At 45.2% G+C, this 27,962-nt stretch overlaps 1 protein-coding gene across 3 annotated transcripts; it reads left to right on the top strand.

Annotated features, from left to right (window-relative positions):
* The first annotated feature begins 36 nt into the window (after positions 1 to 36).
* On the top strand, positions 37 to 27,962 carry ENTREP3 (endosomal transmembrane epsin interactor 3). 3 transcript variants are annotated; one of them, XM_058160829.1, is made up of 13 exons: positions 37 to 922; positions 2,927 to 3,046; positions 10,695 to 10,751; positions 11,860 to 12,036; positions 13,307 to 13,420; positions 14,966 to 15,073; positions 16,235 to 16,395; positions 17,586 to 17,685; positions 19,533 to 19,620; positions 19,771 to 20,292; positions 20,732 to 20,803; positions 22,072 to 22,322; positions 26,203 to 27,962. In XM_058160829.1, exons 1-13 carry the CDS (start codon positions 920 to 922, stop codon positions 26,356 to 26,358), a joined length of 1,929 nt encoding a protein of 642 aa, XP_058016812.1. In that variant the 5' UTR covers positions 37 to 919; the 3' UTR covers positions 26,359 to 27,962. The 3 variants fall into 3 exon arrangements, with proteins under 3 accessions (XP_058016812.1, XP_058016811.1, XP_058016813.1); XM_058160828.1 differs by lacking the exon at positions 37 to 922 and adding an exon at positions 6,475 to 7,370 and having other exon boundaries at positions 1,737 to 3,046; XM_058160830.1 differs by lacking the exons at positions 37 to 922; positions 14,966 to 15,073 and adding an exon at positions 6,475 to 7,370 and having other exon boundaries at positions 1,737 to 3,046.

Raw genomic sequence — 27,962 nt, 5'->3', positions numbered from 1 at the left:
GCATTGCCAAAACTTTTCACTAACCTAGTTAAAAATACTGTGCTCCATGGGACTTGCAGGAAGCCGGCTAGTCCACCAGAGGGCGTGGATGTTTAGATCCAGGATCTTGTGAATAATAAGGGCCGTGGTGGCTCAGGCTGTAAGAAGCCTGTTATTAAAACACAGCAGCCTGCAATTACTGCAAGTTCAAGCCCCACCAGGCCCAAGGTTGACTCAGCCTTCCATCCTTTATAAGGTAGGTAAAATGAGGACCCAGATTGTTGGGGGGGCAATAAGTTGACTTTGTAAATATACAAATAGAATGAGACTATTGCCTTACACACTGTAAGCCGCCCTGAGTCTTCGGAGAAGGGCGGGATATAAATGTAAATTAAAAAATAAAAAAATAAAAAATTCAACCAAACGGAAAAGAGGTAAAAAAAAACCAATTTTCTTAATTCTGAATTTCAGTGAGCAAGAAGTTAGTTTGGCAAAAAGAATATATATTTGGAGGAGGGGAAATGGGGACGAAAAGGTGGCATCTTCATTCATTCGTGTTAAAAATAATTTGTCGTCTTTGCTTTTCACAAAGCAAAGATAATAACAAAGAAAAGCTTATCAATAAACAAAGAAGAACTGGAGGAAAACAATGGCTATGCAGTTGACCAAGGAAGTTAAAATACCTGGGAATATGGATAACAGCAAAATGTTCATCGATTAAAGTAGGGAATTACAATAAATTAGTACAACAAATAAGAACAGATTTGGACAATTGGAAAAAATGAGAACTTTCGCTCCCTGGAAGAATTGCTGCAATTAAAACGAATCGATTGCCGTAAATTCTATTTTTATTTCAAGTAGTACCGATAAAACTAGGAAAGAAAAAAATTTTGGGAAGTCCTTTGCTTTTTAAAAGAGCCTTGTAATGTAGCCAAGTTGAATGGCGAGTAAAGTTTCTCCTGATTTTATTTTATTTTTTTATTTTTTTTCCTTTTTTTCACCGCTGTGTTGATTGTTCTCAAATTAGGCCAATGGGAAATTCTTTTTTTTTTTTTTTGCCATTGCAGTTAGGTGGCAAAAATATTGCTAATAGGAAGAGAAAAAAAAAACCCCACCCCATTTACTGGACAAAGTAAAAAACAATTTTCGTTACCGATAGGAACAAACGCAGCTTTGTGGCGAATTAGAAGCCGCCCCTTTGCAAAATGACATTTCGGAGAAATTTAAAAGCGAAAGGAAACGTTGGTTTAAGGAGCTCAGAATGACTAGGAAAAGAAAGTGGCTTTTTTTTTTTTTTTTTTGCTGGGCCTTGTTTGAAATTCCCATCAGCTGGATTTAGCTGCAAAGCCAAAAAGATTAAAAAAAAAAATTGGCAACGGATCTCATTCCATTAGCTAAGAGACCTCACGGGAAACATTTTCCCAGCTGGCTCCTATCCCTGGTTGGGCTCCTGATGGATCAAAGCATCTACTCAAAAACATTTTGTTTCTAAGATTAACAGAAGGATGCTAATAGGACCCCTCTGGAAAAAGAATAGAATAGAATAGAATAGAATAGAATAGAATAGAATAGAATAGAATAGAATAGAATAGAATAGAATAGAATAGAATAGATGGATGGATGGATGATAGGTAGATGATAGGTTGGTAGATAGGTAGATGATAAGTAGATAGATATAGATGGTAGAAGATAGACGGTAGGTAGGTAGGTAAGTAGATAGATAGATATAGATAGATGAGAGAGTATGATTATATATATGTGTGTATGTATACATATATATATATATAGAGAGAGAGAGAGAGAGAGAAATGATACATAGTAGATATAGATAGACAGAAGATAGAAATAGAGGAAAATATAATTAGATTTAGATAGGTGTTAGAAAGACAGACAGATGATAGATGATGGATGGATGGATGATAGGGAGATGATAGGGAGATGATAGGTAGGTAGGTAGATGATAAGTAGATCGATAGATAGATGATAGATCGAAGATAGATAGATGATAGATAGCTAGATAGATGATAAGTAGATCTATCGTCTATTAGAAGATAGATGGTAGGTAGGTAAGTAGATAGAGAAAGAAATATATAGATAAATGATAGATAGTAGATATAGATAGATAGAAGATAGAAACAGAGAGAGGAAAATATAGATAGGTGATAGATAGATAGATAGATAGATAGATAGATAGATAGATAGATAGATAGATAGATAGATAGATATTTGCAGATAGACTGCCTCTGTCTAGGGAGGGTTGCCAGATAAGCCAAGGATCTCCTTTGCCAAAATCTCTGCAAACACAAATTGGGTGAACCGCGTCTTATTTTTCAGATGCTAAATGGACTCTGGACTCCACCAATCAGTTGTAAAAGGGTTTCTTCTTCTTCTTTTTTTTAAAGTCATTGTTGCAAAATTTGAAGGATTAACAAGGAGACAAGATTGCAAAGCAGGTCTGAATTTCCCAGCAGTTTTCAGATGCCGAAAAACGGGTTGTGGAGGGCCTGAATCGGTTAGAAAAGCTTTTTAATTTTAATTTTTATAGGAAGTTGTTGCACACACACACAAAAAAAGGATAGAATTCGGACCACAAACCAAAAGGAGACAAGAATCCAAAGCAGTTGGAAAACTGTTTTTTTTTTTTAAAGTAATTGTAAAATTTGAAGAATTGGAACAAGGAAGAGGGGCAAGATTGCAAAGCAGACTTTAAAAAAAAATAAGCGAAAAAAAGCACGTGAAAAGCCTACCACCTCTCTCTCTAAAATAAGATCAATTTGCGGTTTTTCTGCCCTGTTTTGTGAAACCGGGGGTCAAATTTCAGGATCCGGACTGGAGAACTACAGCTCCCAAGATGCAGCAGGGGTAGGGTGTTTTGTTTTGGTTTTTTTTTAAAATATATATATATATTATTATTATTTTTTTCCCCTCCCTTTTCCCCTCCCTGCAGCATCAGGACCGGGGCTGGAAAGAAGGATGCAGGCACTTCAGCACAAGGGAGGCGGAGCTTAAGAGCATCTTTGGCTTGGAGCGGTCCTGCAGCCGAGCAGAGAGGCTCCGCCCCTTCTGGGTAAGGCTGCACCCGATCTTAACTCCTCTTTGGGGCCCAGGAGAAAAATAGGGGAGGTGGGGGGGAGGCGTGGAAATTGATTTTTCAGGGGGGAGAGCCTGTTTGCAGGGGAGGGGGGAGCTTGGGGGGCCCCTTCGTTGGGGATTTGGAGGGAGGGAAGGAACCCCAGGCTACAGTTTTGCTGCAAGGGAACGAATGCAGGGTTGGGCTGGCAGAATTTAAGTTTTTAGGAAGAAGATGTGGGGGGACCCCACCTCCCACCTCCCACCTTCCTCGCCCGCGCCCCCCCCCCCAAAACAAAGAGAGACCAATTGGGCCTTTCTTCCTGGTGGATTGGGATTTTTAATTTTTTTATTTTTATTTTGGATCTCCGGGTCTCCAACCAGGATTGGGGTTCGGGGGTGTGTGGGGGTGCCCCAATTCCAAAGCTCCCCTCCCCCTCAGGGAAAAAGGCTTCTTTGCAAGCCTCCCACCACCCAAATACTGGGGGGGAGGGGCGGGAGAGAGAGGGAGGGCAGACTTCCCAGTCTTGCTTTTGGGACGGTGAAGAGCAGCAAAAAAAATTTTTTTTTTTTTTTTTAAATCTGGACCGCAAACTTTCCATGGGTGACAGCACAAAAAAACAAACGGGGATTTGCAAGATCAATGACAGCCCCGAGTGTCTCATCCCCTCCCTGTTCCCTTCCCCACCCAAATTTCTCTCCCCCCCCACCCCCAGACACACTGCGTGGATGACTGAAGATGTTTGCCAGCTGTGGGGAGGAAGAGGAGGAAGAGGAAGGAAAAAAGAAAGAGTGAAGAAAGAGCTATGGAGATGGAAGGAAAGAGGAAGATAAGGAAGGCGGGGGAAGGAAGGAAGAGAGGAGAAGGAAGGAGGGAAGGGGGAAAGGAAGGTAAATGAGGGAGGGAAGGAAAGAAATGAGAGAGAGAGATCGAAAGAAAGAGGAAGAGAAGGAAGGGGGAGGGAAGGAAGGAAGGAGAGAGAAGGCGGGAAGGAGAGGAAGAAAGGAGAGGGAAGGGAAAGAGAGGAAGGGAAAGGGGGAAGGAAGGAAGGAAGGGAGGAAGGAAGGAAGGAAGGAAGGAAGGAAAGAGGAGAAGGAGAGAAGGAAGGAGGGGAGGGGGAGGGGGAGGGAATGTAAAGGAGGGAGGGAAGGAAGGAAAGAAACGAGATAGAGATGGAAGGAAAGAGGAAGAGAAGGAAGGAGGAGGGAAGGGAGGAAGGAGAGAGAAGGAGGGAAGGTAGAAAGGAGAAGGATGGGAAAAGGAGGAAGGGAAGAAGAAGCAGGTCTTGAATTTTCCAGCAGTTTTCAGATGCTGGAAACGGGCTCCGGAGGGCCCGAATCAGTTAGAAAACTGTTTTTCCAAAGGGGAAAAAAAAACAGTAATTGTTGTAAAATTTGAAGAATCGGAACAAGGAAGGGGGGCAAGATTGCAAAGCAGACTTTTTAAAAAAAAATAGGGGGAAAAAAGCACGTGAAAAACACCCACCTACCACCTATCTCTCTGGAATAAGATCAATTTGCGAGGTCTTTCTGCCCCCCCTCCTCTCCCCCCCCCCGGTTTTTCTGCCCTGTTTTGTGAAACGGGGGGGGGGTCAAAGATGTTTGCCAGCTTTGGGGAGGAAGAGAAAGGATAAAGGAAAGAGTGAAGAAAGAACTATGGAGATGAAAGGAAAGAGGAAGAGAAGGAAGGGGGGGAAGGAAGGAAGGAAGGAAGGAAGAGAGGAGAAGGAAGGAGGGAAGGGGGAGGGGAAGGGAAGGTAAAGGAGGGAGGGAAGGAAGGAAAGAAACAAGATAGAGATGGAAGGAAAGAGGAAGAGAAGGAAGGGGGGAAGGAAGGAAGGAAAAGAGGAGAAGGAAGGAGGGAAAGGGGAGGGGAAGGGAAGGTAAAGGAGGGAGGGAAGGAAGGAAAGAAACGAGATAGAGATTTATTTATTGATTGATTTATTTATTATTTAAATTTTTACACCGCCCTTCTCTGAGGACTCAGGGCGGTGTACAGCATAAATAAAACATAAATATCGAAAGATTTTAAAATACAATATTCAAGTAAAAATCTAATTCAATACGCTGCATGTTAAAATTGTAGAATAAAAAGTAATAAATATATTAAAGCCCCTTAAAACCCCCCTAAAAACCCTCAAATATTAAAATTAGTCATTAGGCCAGCCCCGCTTGATGAAAGAAAAAGGTTTTGAGATGGAAGGAAAGAGGAAGAGAAGGAAGGGTGAAGGAAGGAGAGAGAAGGAGGGAAGGTAGAAAGGAGAAGGATGGGAAAAAGAGGAAGGGAAAGGGGAGGGAAGGAAGGAAAGAAGGAAGGAGAGATAGAAGGAAAGAGGAAGGAAAGGTAGGGAGAGGGAAGGAAGAGGAGGAAGGAAGGAGAGGGAAGGGAAGGGAAAGGGAGGAAGGGAAGGAAAGAAACAAGGAGATAGAGATGGAAGGAAAGAGGATGAGAAGGGGGAGGGAGGGAAGGCAATAAGGAAGGAAGGAAGGAGAAGGAGGAGGAAGGAGAGGGAAGGAAAGAAAGAGGGAAAGAGGTAGGGAAAGGGGGATGAAGGAAGAAAACAAGAACAAGATAAAGAGAGGGAAGGAAAGAGGAAGAGAAGGAGTGATAGAGAAGGGGGGAAGGGAAGGAGGGTGACAAAAAATGGAGAGGGAAGGAGAAGGCAGATGAAGGAAAGAGAGAGACGGAGACGGAAGGAAAGAGAAAGAGGAGACGGAGTGATAGAAAAGACACGAAGGAGAAAGCTCCAGGCGCAGGGAAACAGCTTAAGTTTGCTTCCAAGGCCATCAATTTTTTGGGGAGGCGGGAAAAGCTTTGATGTTTGGCTTTGGAGGCTGACTTCGTGGGGATAAAATTGACTGGTATAATTAGGTCCTGGGCGTCTGGTTGGTTTTTCGCCAAGTGCCAACTTCTGCCCACCCTGAACGCTAGGTAGACCTCACAGGAAGAAAAAAAGACCGAAAATTTTGCTGCTCAATTGCACACACACAAGCACACACATAAAATTCAGATTTGGGTAGCCCCGACCGAGGAGATTGTGCATTTTATTTTTCCTTTCAGGTCTCTTGTTTGATACTTGGCAAGTTTTTATTTTATTATTTTTATTTTTATTTTATTCCTTTTAGGATAATCTCACTCCGGAAACCAACAAATGATTTCTCTATGCTTTTTGAAGGAAAGAAAAAAAACATTCAACTAAAAAACTTATTATAAAGGCCAAATATTTAAAATAAGATATAAATAATAAAACCCAATTTAAAACCCAAGCTAAAATTTAATCATTTAAAAATTTAAAACCCTAGTCCAGTCCTGCGCAAATGAATAGATGTGTCTTAAGCTCGCGGCGGAAGGTCCGAAGGTCAGGAAGTTGACGAAGTCCTGGGGGAAGTTATTTTATTTATTTTTATTTTTTTGATTCCTTTTAGGATAATCTCACTCCGGAAACCAACAAATGATTTGTCTATGCTTTTGAAGGCAAGAAAAAAAACAACAACAGCAAACCAGATCTCCTTGATCCAGATAATTAAAAAAAAAATCAGCTGGAATTAAATTGCTTTTTAATTGTTTTTTTTCTGGGCCTTCCTTCTCGCCTGGAATTGACCTGGCTCTCTGCATGTGCCCAGAAACGCTCTTTGCATTGGAATTCCAGACCGGTTTGCTAGCAAAACTGCGCCAAAATCATCCCAGCTAAAAAAAAAAACCCCCAAAATTTTTTTTTAAAAAAAGAGAAATATTTACAATATGGAGGCCACTTGTGGAGCGGCCCGAAGCATTCAAGTGGGATTTTTTTTCTTTTAAGGAAAAGGCGACCCCTCCCTCAAAAAAAGACGTACTTACTTCCCTTTAATTGGGGAGGGAAGTGGGGGTGAACTTTGTCTGCAAAAAATATGCATTTTATAGCAACTGGAAGCTGATAATCCAGGGATTGGAACTGGCTGGACGTCGCCTGTGGGAAAGAAGCGGAAATAATCTCTTGTTTGATTTTCCTCCATGTTCCTAGTCCTCAGTTTTTTAAATATATATATATATATATATATATATATATTGTTTGGGCTGTTTTTTTGGACCACTTTCATGAGCCTAATTTTGGGGGGTCACCATGCCCTCCCGCAGCGACTCCAGCTACTCCTTAACTGGCCGAACGTCGCACAGTTTCACACATTTGCGCGTCCGAAGGGCTTGGCTCCAAATTATCCTCCTTTTGGGCTTCATCCAGATGATCTTGGGGGTCCTCATTGTGACGCTCAGCTTGTTGGTCACCACTTCCATCCCATCTCAGCATCCCATTGGGAATTCCTGCCCCATCTGGGCCGGCTTTCCGGTGAGTCTCTTCTAAAAAAGGTTGGTGGGGGTGTGTTGGGTTTTGTGTGTGTGTGTGTGTGTTTGTGTGAAAGATTGCACGATCCCCTTTGCTTCCAATGAGATATTCTCACACATCCCCGCCAAAAAAAACAAAACACCCCAATCTGAAATAGTTCGAAGGGTACCCAAAAAAGCCCTTGGAAGAGAAGCTGAATGTCAAGGGGCCCAAACATCCAGCATGAAGGAAGGGAAGGGAAGGGAAGGGAAGGGAAGGGAAGGGAAGGAAGGAAGGAAGGAAGGAAGGAAGGAAGGAAGGAAGGAAGGAAGGAAGGAAAAGGAAGGAAGGAAAGGAGGGGAGGAGAAAAAAAGGAAGGAAGGAGATGGAAGGAAGGAGGGAGGGAGGAAGGAAGGAAGGAAGGAAGGAAAGGAGGGGAGGAGAAAAAAAGGAAGGAAGGAGATGGAAGGAAGGAAGGAAGGAAGGAAGGAAAAGGAAGGAAAGGAAGAAAGGAAGGAAGGAAAAGGAAGGAAAGGAGGGGAGGAGAGGAGAAAAAAGGGAGGAAGAGGATGGAAGGAAGGAGGGAGGGAGGGAGGAAGGAAGGAAAAGGAAGGAAGGAAGGAAGGAAGGAAGGAAAATGAAGGAAGGAAGGAAAGGAGGGGAGGAGAAAAAAAGGAAGGAAGGAGATGGAAGGAAGGAGGGAGGGAGGAAGGAAGGAAGAGAGAGAGAGTTGGAAGGGAGTATGGAGGTCCTCTAGTCCAATCCTCTGCTCAAGCAGGACACCCTATCTCATTTCAGGCAAATTATTCTCCAATTTCTTCTTGAAAGCCCTCAGTGTTGGGAAAGCAAGCAAGGAAGGAAGGAAGGAAGGAAAAATAAGGGAGAATGGAAGAGAAAAAATGTGTGTGAATGTGGAAGGGAGGGAGGGAAGGAAGGAAAGGGAAGGAAGGGAGGAAATAGGGTTAGAGGAGAAGGAAGGAAGGGGAAGAGAGGGAGGAAGGGAGGGAAGGAAATAGGATTAGAGGAGAAGGAGAAGGAGAAGGAAGGGAGGAAGGGAGGGAAGGAAGGAAGGAAAGGGAAGGGAGGAAATAGGGTTAGAGGAGAAGGAAGGAAGGGAGAGGGAAGGAAGGGAGGAAAGGAAGGAGAAGAGGTGCAGGACGTGGAGATGGAAGGGAGGAGAAGAAGGAAAGGACGGAGGGAAGGAATGAAGGAAGGAAGGAAGGAAGGAAGGAAGGAAGGAAGGAAGGGAGGAAAGGAAGGGAGAAAGGGCTGAGTGCCCCTATAGAAAATAGAATTGAAATTAATAGGGGAGGGGAGGAGAGGAGAGGAGAAGAGGGTTAGGAATACAATAGTAGAATAATTATAAAACGAAGGGTATGGAAGGTATGGTAGGTTAGGATATAGAATAGAATATAGAGAATAGAATAGAATAGAGAATAGAATATAAAATAGAATGTAAAATAGAATAAATAGAAGAGCGAATAAGAAAAATATAGAAGAGAGAAAACAGAAAGGAAGATAGAAAAAAAAACGGAAGAGAATAGAGAATAGAAAATACTATAGAATACCGAATAGAATTGAGCTGAACTGAACTGAATTCAAAATCGAACTTATATATATATATATTGCGCCCTTATCCCCTCTGTATTTTCCTGGCTCTGGAGAGCTTCTTTCTAGAAAGATCGAAAGCCGAAAACAACTCTACTCTCCTTTCTGGAAACTGACTCTCCTCCTTCTCTTCGGCTGGGGCCGAAGTTCCCGGCCCTTTTGCATTAACGGCGTTTCAGCTGCCTTGCATCGAGACGCAACGATAAATTATTCAGGGCGAAGGCCTTCCATTAGACGTGCGCGTGAGGGAGAGAAAAATAGAGAGATGCCCGCTGGTGCCCGGCTTTGCCATTTTACGAGCCTGTCAGCAGAGATACGCTTGCAAAAGATGGACTCGGGAAGCGGAACTCCGTTTTCCCAATTTTTCCGAACCACGGGCTTCCCCAATGGGAAAATGGGGAAGACGGTTGGATCGGGCAACCGTGCTGGGTTTGGTTGCAGCCGCCGAGGCCCAAAGGGGATCACCGTTTTTTTTCAGGGTGGCGCATACATTAGTATTAGTATTAGTATTTATTGGATTTTTATACCGCCCTTCTCCCGAAGGACTCAGGGCGGTTCACAGCCAAGATAAAATAGCAATAATATACAAATAAAACAATAGTTAAAAAACTTATTAAATATAAGGCCAGATTAAAACATTTAAAACCGTAAAAAACCCCATAAAATTTATATCAAATATTAAAAGCTATTTAAAATTCCTATGCCAGTCCTGCGCGAGTAAATAGATAAGTCTTCAGCTCGCGGCGGAAGGTCCGAAGGTCAGGCAGTTGACGAAGTCCTGGGGGAAGTTCATTCCAGAGGGTGGGAGCCCCCACAGAGAAGGCCCTTCCCCTGGGGGGGTCGCCAGCCGACATTGCTTGGTGGACGGCACCCTGAGGAGTCCCTCTCTGTGAGAGCGCACGGGTCGGTGGGAGGCATTCGGTAGCAGTAGGCGATCCCGTAAGTACCCGGGCCCTAAGCCATGGAGCGCTTTAAAGATAGTAACCAACACCTTGAAGTGCACCCGAAAGACCACAGGTAGCCAGTGCAGCCTGCGCAGGAGTGGTGTTACATGGGAGCCGCGTGCGACTCCATCTATCACCCGCGCAGCTGCATTCTGAACCAACTGGAGCCTCTGGGTGCTCTTCAAGGGAAGCCCCATGTAGAGAGCATTGCAGTAATCCAAGCGAGACGCCATGGCCGGCTGGCGCTTGGCAGAGATGGTGGGGTATGATATAGAGAGATGGTGGAGCTCTTAGAAGAGTTTTTCTAAGGACGATGGTCGGGAATTGGGGAATGGAGATCTGGTTTAGTGAAAAGAAGGACCAGGGGTGATATGACGGCCAGGGTGCCAATATCGGTGGGGCTGCCCCAAAGAAGAGAGGGGAGAGGTGTCAACCTATTCTCCAAAGCCCACCTGAAGGCAGGACAAAAAGCCAAGGATGGGAAACGAATCAAGGATAGAAGCAACCTGGAACGAAGGAGAAATTTATGGAAAGTGCGAACAATTAATCAGCGGAACGACTTGCCACCAGAAGTTGGGGCTGCTCCCAAGACTGGAGGTTTTTAAGAAGGGGTTGGACAGCCGTTTGTCTGAAATGGTGCAGGGTTTCCTGCTTGAGCAGTGGGTTGGGCTAGAGGACCTCTAGAGGGTCCCTTCCAAGCTCTTACTATTCTATTACGGAGCAATTTTGTGTTCCAAGATTTGTTTCCTTTACTTGTGAGGGGCTGATTTCTCATTTTGGTTTTCTCTCTTTCTAGCTGGCCTTCTCCGGTGTGGTTGGCATTGTGTCGTGGAGACGTCCCTTCACCCCTGTGGTAAGTGGGAAGCATTGTGGGAAAACAGGAAAGCATCAGGAGACACGTCCATGGTGGCCCTTGGACTCCAGAGCTGGCCACCAGTTCTACGTTCCCCCTTTGCCTTTCGGAAGCAAAGTTTATTTGATTCCTCTGCAGCAGCCAGAACTTTGATCCAAAAGCTATAGATAGGTGAGATAGATAGATAGATGATAGATAGATAGATAGATCCATAGATAGATAGGTGAGATAGATAATAGATAGATGGATAGATAGATAGATAGATGGATGATAGGTAAATAGATAGATCCATAGATCCATAGATAGATAGGTGAGATAGATGATAGATATAGATAGATAGATTGATAGATTTTATTTATTTATTCATTTATTTATTTATTTTGTCACAACATCATACAAAAAGATTATATAGTATATAAACATATATATGAGTAAATATTAGGAAGTATAAGCATATATATATATAGGAAGAAGATGAAAGAGATAGATGATAGATAAATAGATAGATCCATAGATAAGTGAGATAGATAGATAGATAGATAGATAGATAGATAGATAGATAGATAGATAGATAGATAGATAGATAGACAGACAGACAGACAGACAGACAGACAGACAGACAGACAGACAGACAGACAAATAGATATGATGGATGGATGATAGATGGATAGATAGAATATAAATAGATGAGAGAGAGAGAGAGATAAATAGAGAGATATGAATAGAATAGAATAGAATTTTGGAATAGAATAGAATAGAACAGATAATAGGAATAGAATATAGGAAATAATAGGAAATGAATGAATAGAATAGAATAGAATAGAATAGAATAGAATAGAATAGAATAGAATAGAATAGAATAGAATAGAATAGAATAGAATAGAATAACAGAGTTGGAAGGGACCTTAGAGGTCTTCTAGTCCAACCCCCTCCTTAGGCAGGAAACCCTTTATACCTATACCAGATAGAGATTCGGTATCATTCGGTCAGTGAGGCTCAGTGAAAACATTTTTTCGAGATTAAAAAAGTCTAGGATTTTTTTTTTCCTCCTCTGGCATTTTTGGCCACCTTTTGCACCCTGAACCGCCTGTTCTCCCCTCCTCTCCAGATCACGTTCTTCACCCTGCTGTCCGTCTTAGGGGTGATGCTCACCTTGGCCGGTTCTATTCTCTCCTGCCAACACGCCCAGCAGGTGAAATCCCTGGAGGTCTGTGAGCGGATAAGGCAGCGAGACGGATCTTCGATCCCAAAGGAGGTGGGATGGCGACGGAGCCTGAAAGCTCAGGTGGGGTTGCGATGGGTCAGTTATGGGGAAGGGGGAGGAACCCCAGTTGGAGGAGCGAGGTTTGGGGCCAGGGGGGAAGGGAAGACGAGTTTATTCATCCTTTCTCAGCCTGCTATCTTGGAGACAGAGCAGGAAAAGGTGTATCCCACTGCTGACACCATCCAGAGGGCAGGAAAAAATGTATCCTACTTGTGGCACCAGCCAGAGGGCAGGAAAAATTGCATCCCACTCCTGACACCATCCAGAGGGCAGGAAAAATTGCATCCCACTCCTGACACCATCCAGAGGGCAGGAAAAATTGCATCCCACTTCTGACACCACCCAGAGGGCAGGAAAAATTGCATCCCACTCCTGACACCATCCAGAGGGCAGGAAAAATTGCATCCCACTCCTGACACCATCCAGAGGGCAGGAAAAATTGCATCCCACTTCTGACACCACCCAGAGGGCAGGAAAAAATGCATCCCACTCCTGACACCATCCAGAGGGCAGGAAAAAATGCATCCCACTCCTGACACCATCCAGAGGGCAGGAAAAATTGCATCCCACTCCTGACACCATCCAGAGGGCAGGAAAAAATGCATCCCACTCCTGACACCATCCAGAGGGCAGGAAAAATTGCATCCCACTTCTGACACCACCCAGAGGGCAGGAAAAAATGCATCCCACTCCTGACACCATCCAGAGGGCAGGAAAAAATGCATCCCACTCCTGACACCATCCAGAGGGCAGGAAAAATTGCATCCCACTCCTGACACAATCCAGAGGGCAGGAAAAAATGTATCCCACTTCTTTTTTTTTTTTTTGAATTCTTTTTATGTTTTAATACAAACAAACATAAAAACATCTTCAATCAAACACAGTGTGTTGGTAGGTTGATTACAAATCTTTTGTGCAATTTCAACATGTACATATCATTAATTTATCTAATCTTACATTTTGTCAATCTAATATATCTCCAAATATTTTAATCAATTCATCTTTAAAGTGACTGTGGTATTTTATTCTCTCATTTCGTATAAATCATTCTAAATTAATATTTTATCTTATTCCATCGTTTATTCCATCATCTTAAATCAATTGTATCATCCAAAAATTCATTCCTTATAAAAACCTCCCTCAAATCTTGTTTTAGCATATTTTCCCTTCTAACCGTTGGTAAAATAAAATGTATCCCACTGCTAACACCATCCAGAAAATTCTCTGAAAACTCCCAGAATTCCCCAACCAGCATGCTTTTAGATGCAATGGTCTGTCTTTTCATTTGCAGAGTAACTTTCTGTATAAGAAATGCATCTACTCGCCGTCCGAATCGGGGATTCCTGCCTGCGGCAATAAAGCTGACGTGGATTCGAATTGTTCCAGGATTCTTCTGGTCCTGAAAGTGAGTGGCAGGAAAAAAAATTCACGCTCTCTACCGTGCGGGAAATAGCTGGTGAAATTGACAGAATTGGCTGGGAAAGACAAACGGAACCTCTCAAGATTTCCCCATTATTGTTCACATTATCATGGTTCGTTACAAAGTCAGCGAGATGTTTTGATTGGATTTGGCATTTTTTATGCTCGAAAGGTCGGCAGTTCAGCGGTTCGAATCCCTGGTGCTGCCGCGGAACGGGGTGAGCTCCTGTGACTTGTCCCAGCTTCTGCCAACCTAGCAGTTTCGAAAGCAGGTAAAAAATGCAAGTAGAAAAAATAGGGACCACCTTTGGTGGGAAGGGAAGAGCGTTCCGTGCGCCTTTGGCGTTGAGTCATGCCGGCCACATGACCACGGAGATGTCTTCGGACAGTGCTGGCTCTTCGGCTTTGAAACGGAGATGAGCACTGCCCCCTAGAGTCAGGAACGAGCAGCACATATGTGCGAGGGGAAACTTTACCTTTTTATGCTCCTGTGAAGTCCCTCCCAAAGATTTGGGATCGACAGAGGTGGTTGTTTCATAACATTAAAAAAGTATTGTCTCCGGATTTAAGCTGTCCCAAGTCAAGCTGCCGTTTGCAACTGACTGATGGGGATTTTTGTCAATGCCGAGAGTGTTCAGTTGTTGTTGTTATGGGTTCCTCACACAGCCTGGTGTTTAAACTGGATTTGGCCGTTTTGTCCGCCTTTGGAGTCCTTCCGAAGGTCCTGGGATAGACAGATGTGGTTGTTTGATAGTGTTACAAGTCTCATTGCAGGATTTAAGCTGTCCCAAGTCAAGCTGCCGTTTGCAATTGACCGACGGGGATTTTTGTCAATGCCGAGAGTGTTCAGTTGCGATTATTATGGTCTGTCACACAGTCATCCAGATCAGGGGTAGTATTCACTTACCTTTGCTACTAGTTCGCAAATGTGACCTTCTGAGCATGCGCAGAGCGTCCAAAATGGGACGTGATGATGTCCGGATAGGTGGGTGGAGTCTCCTGCTGCCGCTAACGGTTTGCCCAAACCGGATAAAACTGGCTGAATACCACCATTGATTCAGATGTTTAGACTGGATCCGGCGATTTTATCCACTTGTCAAGTCTTTCCCAAAGACCTGGGATAAGGCAGATGTGAATGTGTGATGGGGTTAGAGCAGGGGTTATCTTTACTACTGGTTTGCTTCTGCGCATGCGCAGATTATCCATGATGATGCCCGGGCGGGTGGGCGGAGCCTCCCACCGCTTTTACTACCGGTTCGCAAGAACCGGACAGAACCGGGAGCAACCCCACCACTGGGTTAGAGGTCTCGAAGGATTTAAGCTGCCCCAAGGACAGCTGCCTTTTGCAATTGACTGATGGGGATTTTGTCAATGCCGATGGCGTTCAAGTGGTGCTCCAGCTATTATCCAAATATTGTTTATTCTTCTTTTCCTTGTTTGGAATTTCTCCGGAACTTAGCTAAAATGGGCTTCTTCTCTCCTTCTCTTTCTCCGTTGCTCCTTTCTGACGCCTTACCTCTCCTCGCCGTAGGACCTGCTTTTCAGCATCTGCGGCTTAACCATCTTCTCCATTGTCGTCTGCACCTTATCCGCCATCATGTGTTGCATCCAAATTTTTTCGGTCGACATTCTCCACGTGGTGAGTCGCTGTTTCCGACCTAGGCTTCCCCGGGAGCACGAAGCCGTGTCCTCATCCCGATAAACACCTTTTATTTAATTTACAGCGAGTTCCTCACTAGCAAAGTCTTTCCCACAGACTTTCAAGATAGTTCACAATTACCGACCTTTATCAGGCTTTGGAGAATGGCCAGGCCGATGTCTTTCAGACTCCACACTGCAACTGACAAATACTTGGCAAGAATGCGGGAAAAAGATCTCCACCCAAATGAACTGATTGTCTCCTGCAAACTCCCCTCCCCTTTCGCTCCTCTTTATTCCCTACGGGAGGGGCCATTCATTGTCCACCTGTGGCTTTACTCCTGAGTTGACCCTTGTTCTTTAGCCGTTCCCTTCTCTTGGCAACTCTGCGCATGCGCAGACTGGGAACGGGATCCAGCTGTTCTTCTGCCTCACTGATGTCCGACTCCGAAGGCAGCTGACAACTGTCAGACGGCCCTGGCCCCATCTCTGCCTCCGATGCAGAGCCCTTGTAAGAGACTTCCCCAGGTTTAATTTATGTCAGAGTATATTCATGAACTGGAATAGGACATGGTAACAAGATCAACCAATGTATAGGCATAGCAACTAAGTCAGCCAATGAGGGCTGTTTGGAAACTGAAACATAGTATTTGTTTGTTTGGGGCCATAAGAAACAGTTTGAAGTCTGGGCGTGGCTTAGTCAGCCAACGTATAGGCATAGCAACTAAGTCAGCCAATGAGGGCTGTTTGGAAACTGAAACATAGCATTTCTTTGTATGGGGTCCTAAGAGACAGTTTGAAGTCTGGGCGTGGCTTAGTCAGCCAATGTATAGGCATAGCAACTAAGTCAGACAATGAGAGCTGTTTGAAAACTGAAACAGCTTGGAGCCTGGGCGTGGCTTAGATTAACTGATATGTATAAATATAAGTTGTGTGCTCCTATTATTGTCCTTCCTTCTGTTAACTGTGCTTCTGTGATTATGCTTCTGATTCTGAGAACTGCTCTTGGTACTGTATATATGTCTCATGTGTTATTATGTATATAAAGAAGTTACTTATTTAATGAATCCTGCTGCATCAGTTACCTGTGTGTACTTTCTGAAGGTAATTTCTGCAACAAACCCTGACACTTTATTGATCCAGTTTTCTTTCCATTTTTCAGCTCTCTCCACCTCGGTCAAGTTCCGTCACTCTGGATTGTACATCCCCTCCGGACACTTTCTTGCAACACATGTTGGACCTGGATGAGTTTGTGCCCCCAGTTCCGCCCCCTCCTTACTACCCCCCGGAATATACCTGCAGCTCAGAGACGGATGCTCAGAGGTGAGATGGCTAAAAATATGGGTTGGGGGGCACATAAATACATTTTGGGTCAACGGAAAAAAAAATCCAGGCCCTGTAAAAGGATCAGGGAGGTTTTGCTGGCAGCAGGGGCTCAATTCGAAGAGAAAAAAAAAATAAGAATAATGAAAGGAAGGAAGGAAGGAAGGGAGAGAGAGAGAGAGAGAGAAGGAAAAGAAAAAGGAAGAAAGAAAGAGGGAGAAGAAATGAATGAATGAAAGAAAGAAAGAAATAGGGAAGAAGAAGGAAGAAGAGTGAGCAAGGAAGGAAGGAAGAAGGAAAGAAGAAATGAAAGAAAGAAAGCGAGAGAGGGAGAGAGGGAGAAGAAATGAATGAATGTATGAATGAATGAATGAAAGAAAGAAATAGGGAAGAAGAAGAAGGAAGGAGAGTGAGCAAGGAAGGGAGAAAGAAAAAGAAAGAAGAAATGAATGAATGAAAAAGAAAGAAAGTGAAACAAAGAAAGAAAAGGGGGAGGGAGGAAAGAAAGAAAAAAGAAAAAGAAAAAAGAAAGAAGAAATGAATGAATGGATGAATGAAAGAAAGAAAGAAAAAGAAAGGGAGGAAAGAAAGAAAAAGAAAGTAAGAGGGGAAGAAAGAAAGAAAAAAGAAAGAAGGAATGAATGAATGAAACAAAAAAAGAGATGAATGAAAGAAAGTAAGAGAAAAAGAAAGAAAGAAAGGAAGGAAGGAGGGAGGAAAGAAAAAAGAAAGTCGGGAGGAAAGAAAGAAAAAGAAAGAAAAAAGAAAGAAAGATGTAAACAATAATAAATCCTCCTTTATACAGGTAGTTCCGACTTACAACAGTTCATTTAGTGACCATTCCAAATTACAACAGTGGTAAAATGGGGCAAAGCTCACCTGACAACTGTCTTGCTTAGCAACGGAAATATTGGGTTCGATTGTGGTCGGCCAGTGAAACGAGAACCCAAAAAAACCCACCTTCTCAATGAGCTTAAAAGAAACTTGAATTACAACTGTCGTAACTTCGAACCGTTGCTAAGTGACCGGCCGTAATTCGAGAACTGAAGTGTAAAATGGGGGAAAAAGTCTTAAAATCAAATCCGAAGGGGTTTTAACTCTTTAATTTCTTGCAGTTGATCGGGGAGTTATTTCTTTAACTCATCTAACGGAGAATATCTTCTTCTTTTTTTGGGTTAATTGTTGTGTAGCATTACCTACAACGGTTCCATGGACAGTCCCGTACCTCTATATCCCACCGACTTCCCTCCAAGTTATGAGGCCGTTATGGGGCTCCGTGGGGACAGCCAGGTATGGTTGAACGCCCTCTGCTTCTGCTCTTGAACCCAAGTCAGTTGAGTTATTTTTTTAAAAAAAAAAAAGTGGAAGGACAGAGTACTACGGAGCATGTGCAAAGGGCCCCTTTGAAAACCCAGAGGATGGGTTTCATTTGGATATCAGCTCCAGGAACTGACTTTCCGCCTACCTAGCCGTGACTTTTGTTCCGTGGCGAGAAAAAGAGCGACGTTCAAAAATTCAATCGCTTTGATCCCATTTTTGCAGACGAGAATTTGGTTAGTAAAGAGTTTAAACCAGGCGACTTCTAGGAGAGCACCACCGGCAGACGCAGTCTATCTGGGCTTGGCTGCCAGGGGGGGTTGTGGTTATGGACTGTCTGCAGGGTACTGACTGGGCGACGGCAGGAAATTAAAATACTGGATAACGTAGTTTATCAAAGGACAAGAAGCGAGTCGTGGTGGTGCAGTGGTTAGAATGCAGGATTGCAGGCGAACTCTGCCAACTGTCAGGAGTTCGATCCTGACCAGCTCAGGGTTGATTCAGCCTTTTGTCCTTCTGAGGTCGGTAAAATGAGGACCCAGATTGTTCGGGGCAAGAGGCTGACTTTGTAAACTGCTTAGAGTAGGCTGTAAAGCACCGTGAAGCAGTATATAAGTCTGCTATTGCTATTCCTTCCTTCCTTCCTTCCTTCCTTCCTTCCTTCCTTCCTTCCTTCCTTCCTTCCTTCTCCTCCCTCCCCTCCTTCCTTTCCTTCCTTCCTACAACCTATCCCTTCCTTCTTTCCTTTTCCTCCCTTCCTCTCCTTCCTTAACTTCCTTCTTCCAACCTAACCCTTCCTTCCTTCTTCCCTTCTTCCAATCTATCCTGTCCTTCCTTCCTTCCTTCCTTCTTCTCCTTCCCCTCCTTCCTTCCTTCCTTTTCCTCCCTTCCTCTCCTCCTTCCTTAACTTCCTTCTTCCAACCTAACCCTTCCTTCCTTCTTCCCTTCTTCCAATCTATCCTGTCCTTCCTTCCTTCCTTCCTTCCTACCTTCCCCTCCTTCCTTCCTTCCTTTTCCTCCCTTCCTCTCCTTCTTCCTTTACTTCCTTCTTCCAACCTATCCCTCCCTCCCTCCCCTCTTTCCTTCCTTCCTTCCTTCCTTCCTTCCTTCTTCCAACCTAACCTTCCTTCCTTCCTTCTTCCAACCTATCCTCCCTCCTTCCTTCCTTCTTCCTTCCTTCCTTCCTTCCTTCCTTCCTTCCTTCCTTCCTTCTTCTCCTTCCCCTCCTTCCTTCCTTCCTTTTCCTCCCTTCCTTTCCTCCTTCCTTTTCTTCCTTCTTCCCACCTAACCCTTCCTTCCTTCTTCCCCTCTTCCCATCTATCCTGTCCTTCCTTCCTTCCTTCCTTCCTTCCTTCCTTCCTTCCCCTCCTTCCTTCCTTCCTTTTCCTCCCTTCCTCTCCTTCTTCCTTAACTTCCTTCTTCCAACCTATCCCTCCCTCCCTCCCTTCTTTCCTTCCTTCCTTCCTCCCTCCCTCCCTCCCTTCCTGTTAGAATGCAGCATTGCAGGCTAACTCTGCCGACTGCCAGGAGTTCGATCCTGACTGGCTCTAGGCTGATTCTGCCTTCTGTCCTTCCGAGGTCATAAAATGAGGACCCAGATTGTTGGGAGCAAGATGCTGACTGTGTAAACGGCTGAGAAGAGGGTGAAGCAGTATATAAGTCTAAGCGCTATTCCTATCGTATAACAGTAGATGCTGTGTTTAGTTCTTCCTTAGACCCATTGTGAAACCTCCAAAGACAGTAGCATATATCTTGAAAACATCACGTTCGTTTGTTCTGTGAAGCTAAATTAATAGACGTTTTCTGTCTGCACTCTGCAGGTAACACTGTTTGACTCTCAGTTTACGGAAACATCGCATGGGCCGTGTTCCTGCAACCAGGTCCCTTCCGTTGTGCTTAGTGGTGAAGGTAAATACACACACAAACACAAACACCCAACTGTTTTGATGCACAATTGGACAAAGTCCTTTTGGGGTAAAAGATCCATCCTAATTCATTAAACCGTATTTAAGTCATTCCCTCCAGCTTATCTTCATTTGCGGTCTCGTTTTTCAACAGCGATTTCCGTGGACAGCAATTCGCTCATCATGTCGGAAATCATAGACATTCCCGGGGACAGTAGCCCGTCTGAGGATTCGTGCCTGCTGGAAGGGAGCGGATCGGCCTGCTCGGTGGATTACGTCCTCTTCCGATCCATCCAGCGCAGCCGAGCGGATTACTGCCTTAGTGTCGATTGTGGACACTGCGGGCTTCACCCGCAGGGCCCGTTTGAAGACATCCCGCAGACGCGTCTGCGAGGCGAGCGGTCCTTCTCCTGTTCCACACCGGGCACGGTGTACGACGGCCTGCTGGAGGTCAGTAGTGCTCAGACCCACAGCTGCCACCGCCTGGAGGGTCTCGGCCACAGCGTGGGACCCTGTTTTCCCGAAGTTCGCATGAAGCCCAAGATGACGGTATCGGCGCGCAAAGAGCCTAGGCGACCGCGTCGCAGCAGCGAAACATCCTGCCAGTCACCCGTGATCCGTTGTCCGCTGCTGCGGTCCCACAGTGACCCTGGGATGGCCGTGTCCAGGGAGGCTGGTAGGTAGAATGGGGTAATAAGAGTTTGACGGGACCTTGGAAAGCTTCAAGTCCAACTCCATAAGAAGTAAGGAAGGGAGGGAGGGAGGAAGGAAGGAAAAAAGAATAGCAAAATAACAGAATCACAGCGTTGGAAGGGACCTTGGAGGTCGTCTAGTCCAACCCCCTGCTCTGACAGGACACCCTGTAACATTTCAAACAAACGCTCGTCCAATCTCTTCTTAAAAACCTCCAGTGAGGCAAGCCATTCTAGTAGGCCAGTCCCTTTTCTGACTCGAACACAGGCAGGGGGGCGCCATGGGGCGACCTGCTGGTCACCTCTCACCTGAGAATCCTCCCCGGACCAGATCAAAATCTTCTACCTTTTTAGGGAGCGACCCAGATTGTCATTCTTTCCCTTCCTTCCCCCCCCACCCCACAAATCTCTTTCACCCCATAGAAACTGATGACCAAGAAGTATTTTGCACGAAAGGGTCTGGAGACGACGCTTCTAATTCCTCAGCGGAAACAGGTGAGGCTTCATGCAGTGGGAACGCTTGTGTTGTGTCTGCGCCCCCCCCTCCCCAAGCCGGGCCTCCTGCCAGAAAGTGACTCGGAAAGTGAGGGGGAAGGGCCGTCAGGACTTACCTCGGGAGCACCGGCTTCCCTGGCTCAGCTCCAGGAGCCAGAGGCAGGCCAGGTGGAAGAGATAACGAGGCCTCCGTCCCCTGACTCTTTCCTCCCCCCAGGCCACGCCTTCAGACCCAGCTGATGGCAATCAGGCCTGGCTGGACCCTAGGTTTCGTAGGCAGGAGAGGCGGGAACAACAGAAGCAGGGGAGGGGCAGGCCTAGGAAGTCCTAGGAAGGCAAATTAACTGCTTAGGACTGTTTCTCGCATTTACGACCCGTCGGAAGGATCTCCACGATCACGTAGACCAAATCCAAGCACTGGGCAACGGGGTTCCTATTTATGACGGGTCATAGCGTCCCAGGGTCACGTGATCATCTTTTGCGACCTTCTGACCAGCCAAGTCAAGGAGGAAGCTGGTCTTGCTTAACAACCATATGACTGGCTTCCCAATCGCACTGATTCACTTAACAACGGTGGCAAGAAAGGTTGTAAAAACGGGGTGGGTGGGGAATTCACCGAAAAAAACATCTCATTTAGCAACATAAGGTTTGGGCTCCATTTGTAGCCATAACTCAAGAACTCCCTGTAGGAATCCTTGACTTACAACCTTAACGGAGCCTGGCAATTACGGGCGTCAGTCATGGCCGTTGTAAAAGAGGTTCACATACCCAGATTCGACTTTATGACCTTTTTCACGGCAGGCGTTAAGCAGACCTGTTGTTCGCTATGAGCATTTTTTGTGTGTGTTTTTTCCCCCCCCCCTTGAAAATTGTCATTGTAAGTTTTCCTGAAAGTTTTCTTGAAAATTTGTAAAATTATGACGGTTTCTGGCGAAGCCGTCATAAATTGCAATCAGGGGCCTGCAAGGTGCTACAAGAGGCCGTAACCTGGTTGTAAGTAGCTGCTTGGTGGAAGGGGAGGGAAGGGGCTGTTGTAAGTTGGTGCTGTCCGATTGCTCGCACAAACACACACACACACACAAGTAGTGGTTTTCACATACCTTCACTACCGGTTTGGAATTGTGAGCATTTTCTTTGCTCATGCACGTCCGGGCGAGTGGGCGGAGCCTCCCACTGCTGTGCTATCAGTTCGCCCGAACCTGGGCGAACCGGTTGAAACCCATCGCCGACAATACACCTCACTTAAATTCTGCCCCCTTTCTTCTCAGGGCCGTGTTCGGAGGCGTGCCCCTTGCACCCGTCGCTCTGTGACCCACTCTTGCTGGCTCAGGTGGCCGGCAAATCCAAGCTGGAGCTGCCCGCGAAGGTGCCCCACCATCTCTCGAAGATGATCACGCGGTCTCTGGGGGACCTCAAGGCGTACCGGGGGTCTCGCAGCCTGATGGCCCGTTTCCTGCACCGATCCAAAAGGAATTTGACTTTGCCGGGTGCGGAAATGAGTTCTCGCGGGAACAAGCAGGTACCGTACTGGGATGGGGGAGAGTGGGGTTCCCCCCCACCTCACGTTCAGGAGGCTTAGCTAAGTAGGAACGAGAAGGGTTTGGGGGTTTGTTTGTTTTCTAAAAAAGAAGGACGTGAACTACCGTCTGTCTAAAAATGGGATTTCTGCTTGGGCAGGGGGCTGGACTAGAAGGCCTCCCTTTCAACTCTGTTTTTCTCTTATTCTGCTACCCCTCCCTCCCTCCCTTCCTTCCCTCCTTCCCTCCCTCCCTCTCTCTCCCATCACTGTGGGTTTTCAAGAAGAGATTGGACAACCATTTGTGTGTAATGGTATAGGGTCTCCTGCTTGAGCAGAGGGTTTGGACTAGATGACCTCCATACTCCCTTCCAACTCTCTCTCTCTTCCTTCCTTCCTTCCTCCCTCCTTCCTTCCTTCTTCTCATTTCTTCCTTTTCTCCTTACCTCCTTTTCTTTCTTTCTTTTTCTTTCTTTTTCTTTTCTTTCTTTCTCTCTCTCTCTTTCCTTCCTTCCTTCCTTCCTTTCTCTCTCTCTCTTTCCTTCCTTCCTTCCCTTTCTTTCTTTCTTTCTTTCTTTCTTTCCTATTCCTTTAATTTTATTGTTATTAACGTGACATTTTTCCTTCCTTCCTTCCTTCTCCTTCCTTCCTTCCTTCCTTCCTTCTCCTTTCTTCCTTCCTTCTTTCTCTCTCTTTCCTTCCTTCCTTCCTTCCTTCTCTTTCTTTCTTTCTTTCCTATTCCTTTAATTTTATTGTTATTAACGTGACATTTTTCCTTCCTTCCTTCCTTCCCTCCTTCCTTCCTTCCTTAAGGGTTGGACTAGAAGCCCACCAAGGTCCCTTCTAACTCTTTTATTCTGTTATTCCTTCCTTCCTTCCTTCCTTCCTCTCTTTCCTTTCTCTCCTTCCTCCCTTTTTGCTGATTAATGAAAACAGCAATGCAAACAAACGAACAAAGAAAGTAAACATTACAACGCCAAAAAACAAACAAACAAATCCTCAAAAACCCCAGGAGCAAATTAAAGAAAACAATTGCCCTCAATCCAGTTTGTTCTATTGAGCCTGGAATGTTCCCACCTTAACTAATTGTGTCAGGTAATTAATGCCTAATTACCAGGTGCCTCAGGAAAGGAGGGATGATGGCAGAATGTAAATGTTTGCAGTTTTACAAGGCGCTCCTCCTCCTCCTTGAAACTCAGCAGCTGCTTCATTAACTCTGGTGTTTTTCCACGCCAGTCGGTTTCTAAAATAATTCTTTGGTCTCAGTTCTTCGTCTTTTGAATTCTTCTCCTCTCGTCAGGATCTAGTCAGCTCACGCGACCTGAGCTTGGCTTGTCCAGAAGCCGTGGTTAGAATTCAGTATTGCCCAGGGGTTGTCTTCAAAAATTTTAGCAAGGTGTTCTCTGCCCAGTTGCTGGGTGGGCGTGGCCATGGTGGGCGTGGCCTAGTCAGCCTCCTGCATCATGGGGTGGGGGGCGGAGGTGTTTTTGCCCTCCCCGGGCTCCGGAGGCTTTTCTCGAGCCTCCGGGAGAACGAAAACAGCCTCTCCAGGCTCCGGAGGCTAGAAACAGGCCCGTTTCCAGCATTCCTGAACTTCCACTAGGCCCATTTTTCGCTTTTCCCAAGCCTCCATGCGCGCCCTGCCCCTATCTGCATCTAAAACGGGCCGCCCGGGGACTCCTGGGAGGGAAGGGGCAGGATGGGTAGGGCCAGCCAGGAGTGGAATGTGGGAGTTCTCCGAACTGCACAGAATCTTAGATAGAGGTTCTCCCGAACCCCTGTGAACCCCCAGCAGCCCAAGACTGGTATTGCCCGTCCTTCCTTTTTCCTTCCTTCCTTCCTTCCTTCCCATCCACCAATTTATCTTATCTAACCATCTTCCTTCCTTCCTTCCTTTTCCTTCCTTCCTCTTTCCCTCCCCCTTTAATTTCCTTCCTCCCTGTCCCTTTTTTCCTTCCTTCCTTCTTCCCGTCCTTCCTTCCTTCCTTCCTTCCTTCCTTCCTTCCTTTCTTCCTTCCTTCCTTCCCATCCACCTATTTATCTTATCTAACCATCTTCCTTCCTTCCTTCCTTCCTTCCTTCCTTCCTTTTCCCTCCCTTCCTCCTGTAATAAAATGAACAATAAAATGAACTTTATTTATTTTGTCACAACAGTATATATAAGCATAAGCATGAAAATAACTATATAATATATAAGCATATATATAAGCATAAGTATGTAATAACTATATTAATTGGATATAATGAAAGGAAACAATAGGACAGGAACGGTAGGCACGCTGGTGCTCTTATGCACACCCCTTACAGACCTCTTAGGAATGGGGTGAGGTCAATAGCAGACAGTTTTTGGTTAAAGTTTTGGGGATTTTGAGAAGAGACCACAGAGTCAGGTAGTGTGTTCCAAGTATTAATAACTCTTTTACAGAAGTCGTATTTTCTGCAATCAGGATTGAAGCGGTTAATGTTAAGTTTAAATCTATTGTTTGCTCTTGTATTGTTGTGATTGAGGCTGAAGTAATCTTTTAACAGGAAGGACATTGTCTTTATAAAGACAGTGACTGTCTTTATAACAACAGTCACGATGCACATGTTTAATTAGCCTCGCATGACCTTATCAAAGTCAACTTCACAGCAAGATAATTCTAATGGGGAGTAATTAACATCAGAAGTAATTATCGGATCTCCACAATCGTAACTATGAGCTGTTGGGTTTGACTGCTGGTACAGACACTAGACAAACTATGCCCCTTGGGGTCATCATTTCAGATATTTTGTTACTGTCAACAAAGGGGAAAGAAAAAGGATTGTAGGCGGGCAATGAAGCTGTGCTAATGGGAGTGATTTACGACTTCTTGCTGGCTTCCCCAATGATTTTCTTGTGGGAAGCTGCTGGCAGGGAGCCCTGTCCACTATGATCACGTCACTCCAGTTGACTCTTGGCAAGGCAGAGATGTCCACGTGGCCAGCACTCTGCCACAGGTTTATTTTAATGGATTTATTTTTATTTGCCAACAAGAATAAAATACCAAACAGAAAAACAAAAATCAAACACTTGCCGGGGAAAAAAAAGAGTACAAAGAAAAATACAAATATTGAATGCATCTGATGTTGAACATAAAAGCTGGAGGCAGACAGATAGATAGATAGATAATAAATAGAAGAGAAATAGAAGATAGGATAGATAGATAGATAGATAGATAGATAGATAGATAGATAGATAGATAGATAGATAGATAGGTAGATAGGTAGATAGGATTAGATGGATTGGATAGACAGACAGACAGATAAATAGATAAAATGGATAGTTTTAGATGGATTAGATAGATAGATAGATAGATAGATAGATAGATAGATGATAGATAGATAGATAGATAGATAGATAGATAGATAGATAGATAGATAGATAGATAGATAGATAGATAAAATGGATAGGATTATATAGATTAGATGGATAAGATATAGATAGATAGATAGATAGATAGATAGATAGATAGATAGATAGATAGATAGATAGATAGATAGATAGATAGATAGATAGATAGATAGATAGATAGAAAATAGATATAGATAGAAAGATAGATAACATAATAAATAGAAGATAGATAGAAGATAGATAGTAAATAGGTAGAAAATAGATATAGATAGAAAGATAGATAATAGATAATAAATAGAAGATAGATAGATAGATAGATAGATAGATAGATAGATAGATAGATAGAAATAAATAAATAAAAAGAATTGTCATTGTGGCTGTAGGTTGAGCATTACCTATACTGCCGAATTGTGCTTCTTATCCTCCGTTATTTTTCCTCATCCAAACCTTCCTCTTTACTTATGGCCTATCTTTGTCAGCCATTCTCAAGCGATTCCTTGGGTTTTTCAGGTGTTAAGGCTGGGGAGTCCATCCAACGGCATCCATCTGCAGAGCTGCGGAGATCTGAATTCGACCTCCCCCTTACGGCGTTTGCTGTCTGGTCGCCGGCTGGACCAAAGACGTCCCTGCAGCCTGAGTGGACTTCTGCGAGAAAGCAATCTCTGAAGACCAGCTCCGATGCTTGTCCTCTGCGGAAGAGGATTTGGAGCGAAAAACCCGCCATGAGATGGACATCTGGCGGACGTCCCCGCCGTACAAATGTCCAGGAACGGCCCAACAGGTTGTCCGACACTGTTACTTGGAAATTATTCCGCCGCGCTCAGGATACATGCGAAACCAAAGTGGGGAGTCTTGTGCCCCTGCACGGCGATCTCCCAAAATTATTTTGAGGGAAGGAACCACAAAATTTGAGTGGGGTCAGGAAGGAGGGCTCGCCTGGCTACCAGCGCACCGAGAGGACAGACCCGCTGACCCGCGCTATCTAAAACAACAATCAACCCTGAGTTTTTAAGGGCTCCACCCACACTCGTTCTGGAGTCCCGGTTATCCACGCGGGGCGGTAATCCGGCGAGCTGTTCTAAAACGAGCGATCCTCTTGAACGTATTTCTTACGTCTCAACGGGAAAGACTGAGCCAAGGGCTTGGATGCACCACTGAACCCCTTAATTCTTTCGTTCTGTCCCGGATTCACTGCCTCTTGAGAATGCTGTTCCTGTTTATCCACGATACGTCTGCGGTGTGTCGCGCTGTTCGATTCCTCGTACGTTTGTTTCTCGCATTTGTCCCTCTTTTGTGGATACCTCACTTTAGTGCTGTGCCTTTTTGGGGTGCTTCCCTTGGAGAGGCCATCATGGACTGGGAGGGGGCCCAGTTGAATTCTGGGGGGGTAGGAGACAGGAGACGCCACAAAAGCAAGCCCAGATTCCCCCTCGGCCTCCCAAAATAGTTCAGGTCACCATAGACTGTCCCTCCCCTTGGAGGTTCCGCAGAGCCCTCAGAGTAAGAAATTATGACAATTCCAGGGCTCGACCAATCCCCTGGCTGAGAAGAGGGGTTACTGCTACAGATAGTCCTCGACTTATGCCCACACTAGAGCCCAACATTTCTGTTGCTAAGCCAGACAGTTGCTAAGCAGGTTTTGACTCGTTTTACGACCTTTCTTGCCTCGGCGGTTAAAGGAATCCCTGCAGCTGTTAAGTTAGGAACCCGGTTGTTTCAGTGAATCTGGCTTCCCCGTTGACCTTGATGTCGCAAAACGGGGACCGTCATAAGTACGAGAAATTTATGACAATTCTGGGGCCCTGAAGCCAGCGGTAGCTCTGATCTCTTCCCGCTATTGCAAAATTCACCTGTTTTTGCTTTCCGGCCGGAGATTTTGCAAAAGGAGGCGAGACCTCCACATTTTCCGATTTCCCCAAAGAGATTGTTTTTCTACCGTTGGGCATGTCCTCTTGACTCCAAACCCAGTCTGGGTTCCCAGTTTTTCGGAAGGCGCATGCGGTAAGATCTCGCCGTCACCTTTCCCGACTTTCTCAATCTGGGGTGGGGGTGGGGGAGTTGGCGGGTGGGTTGAGGATGGCCAACTCTCCCCCATCGCGCCGGTGCCTCTGCTCTTTCACCAAGCCTGCATGTACAACAACCCAGGGGGATGCACCAACCTATGAAATCTCTCCGCCGTTTGGAAAGGCAGAGGATTCTCCGCAGAGGGGAAGAGTTGGCAACCTTCCTTGGCCGCGCCGGTTTTTGAGATGCATAAACGCCTCACTTGA

Source organism: Ahaetulla prasina, chromosome 17, assembly GCF_028640845.1.
Source record: "Ahaetulla prasina isolate Xishuangbanna chromosome 17, ASM2864084v1, whole genome shotgun sequence".
NCBI lineage: Eukaryota > Metazoa > Chordata > Lepidosauria > Squamata > Colubridae > Ahaetulla > Ahaetulla prasina.
Note: the sequence above shows the minus strand (reverse complement) of the source record. Positions and strands in the feature narration are given on the sequence as shown.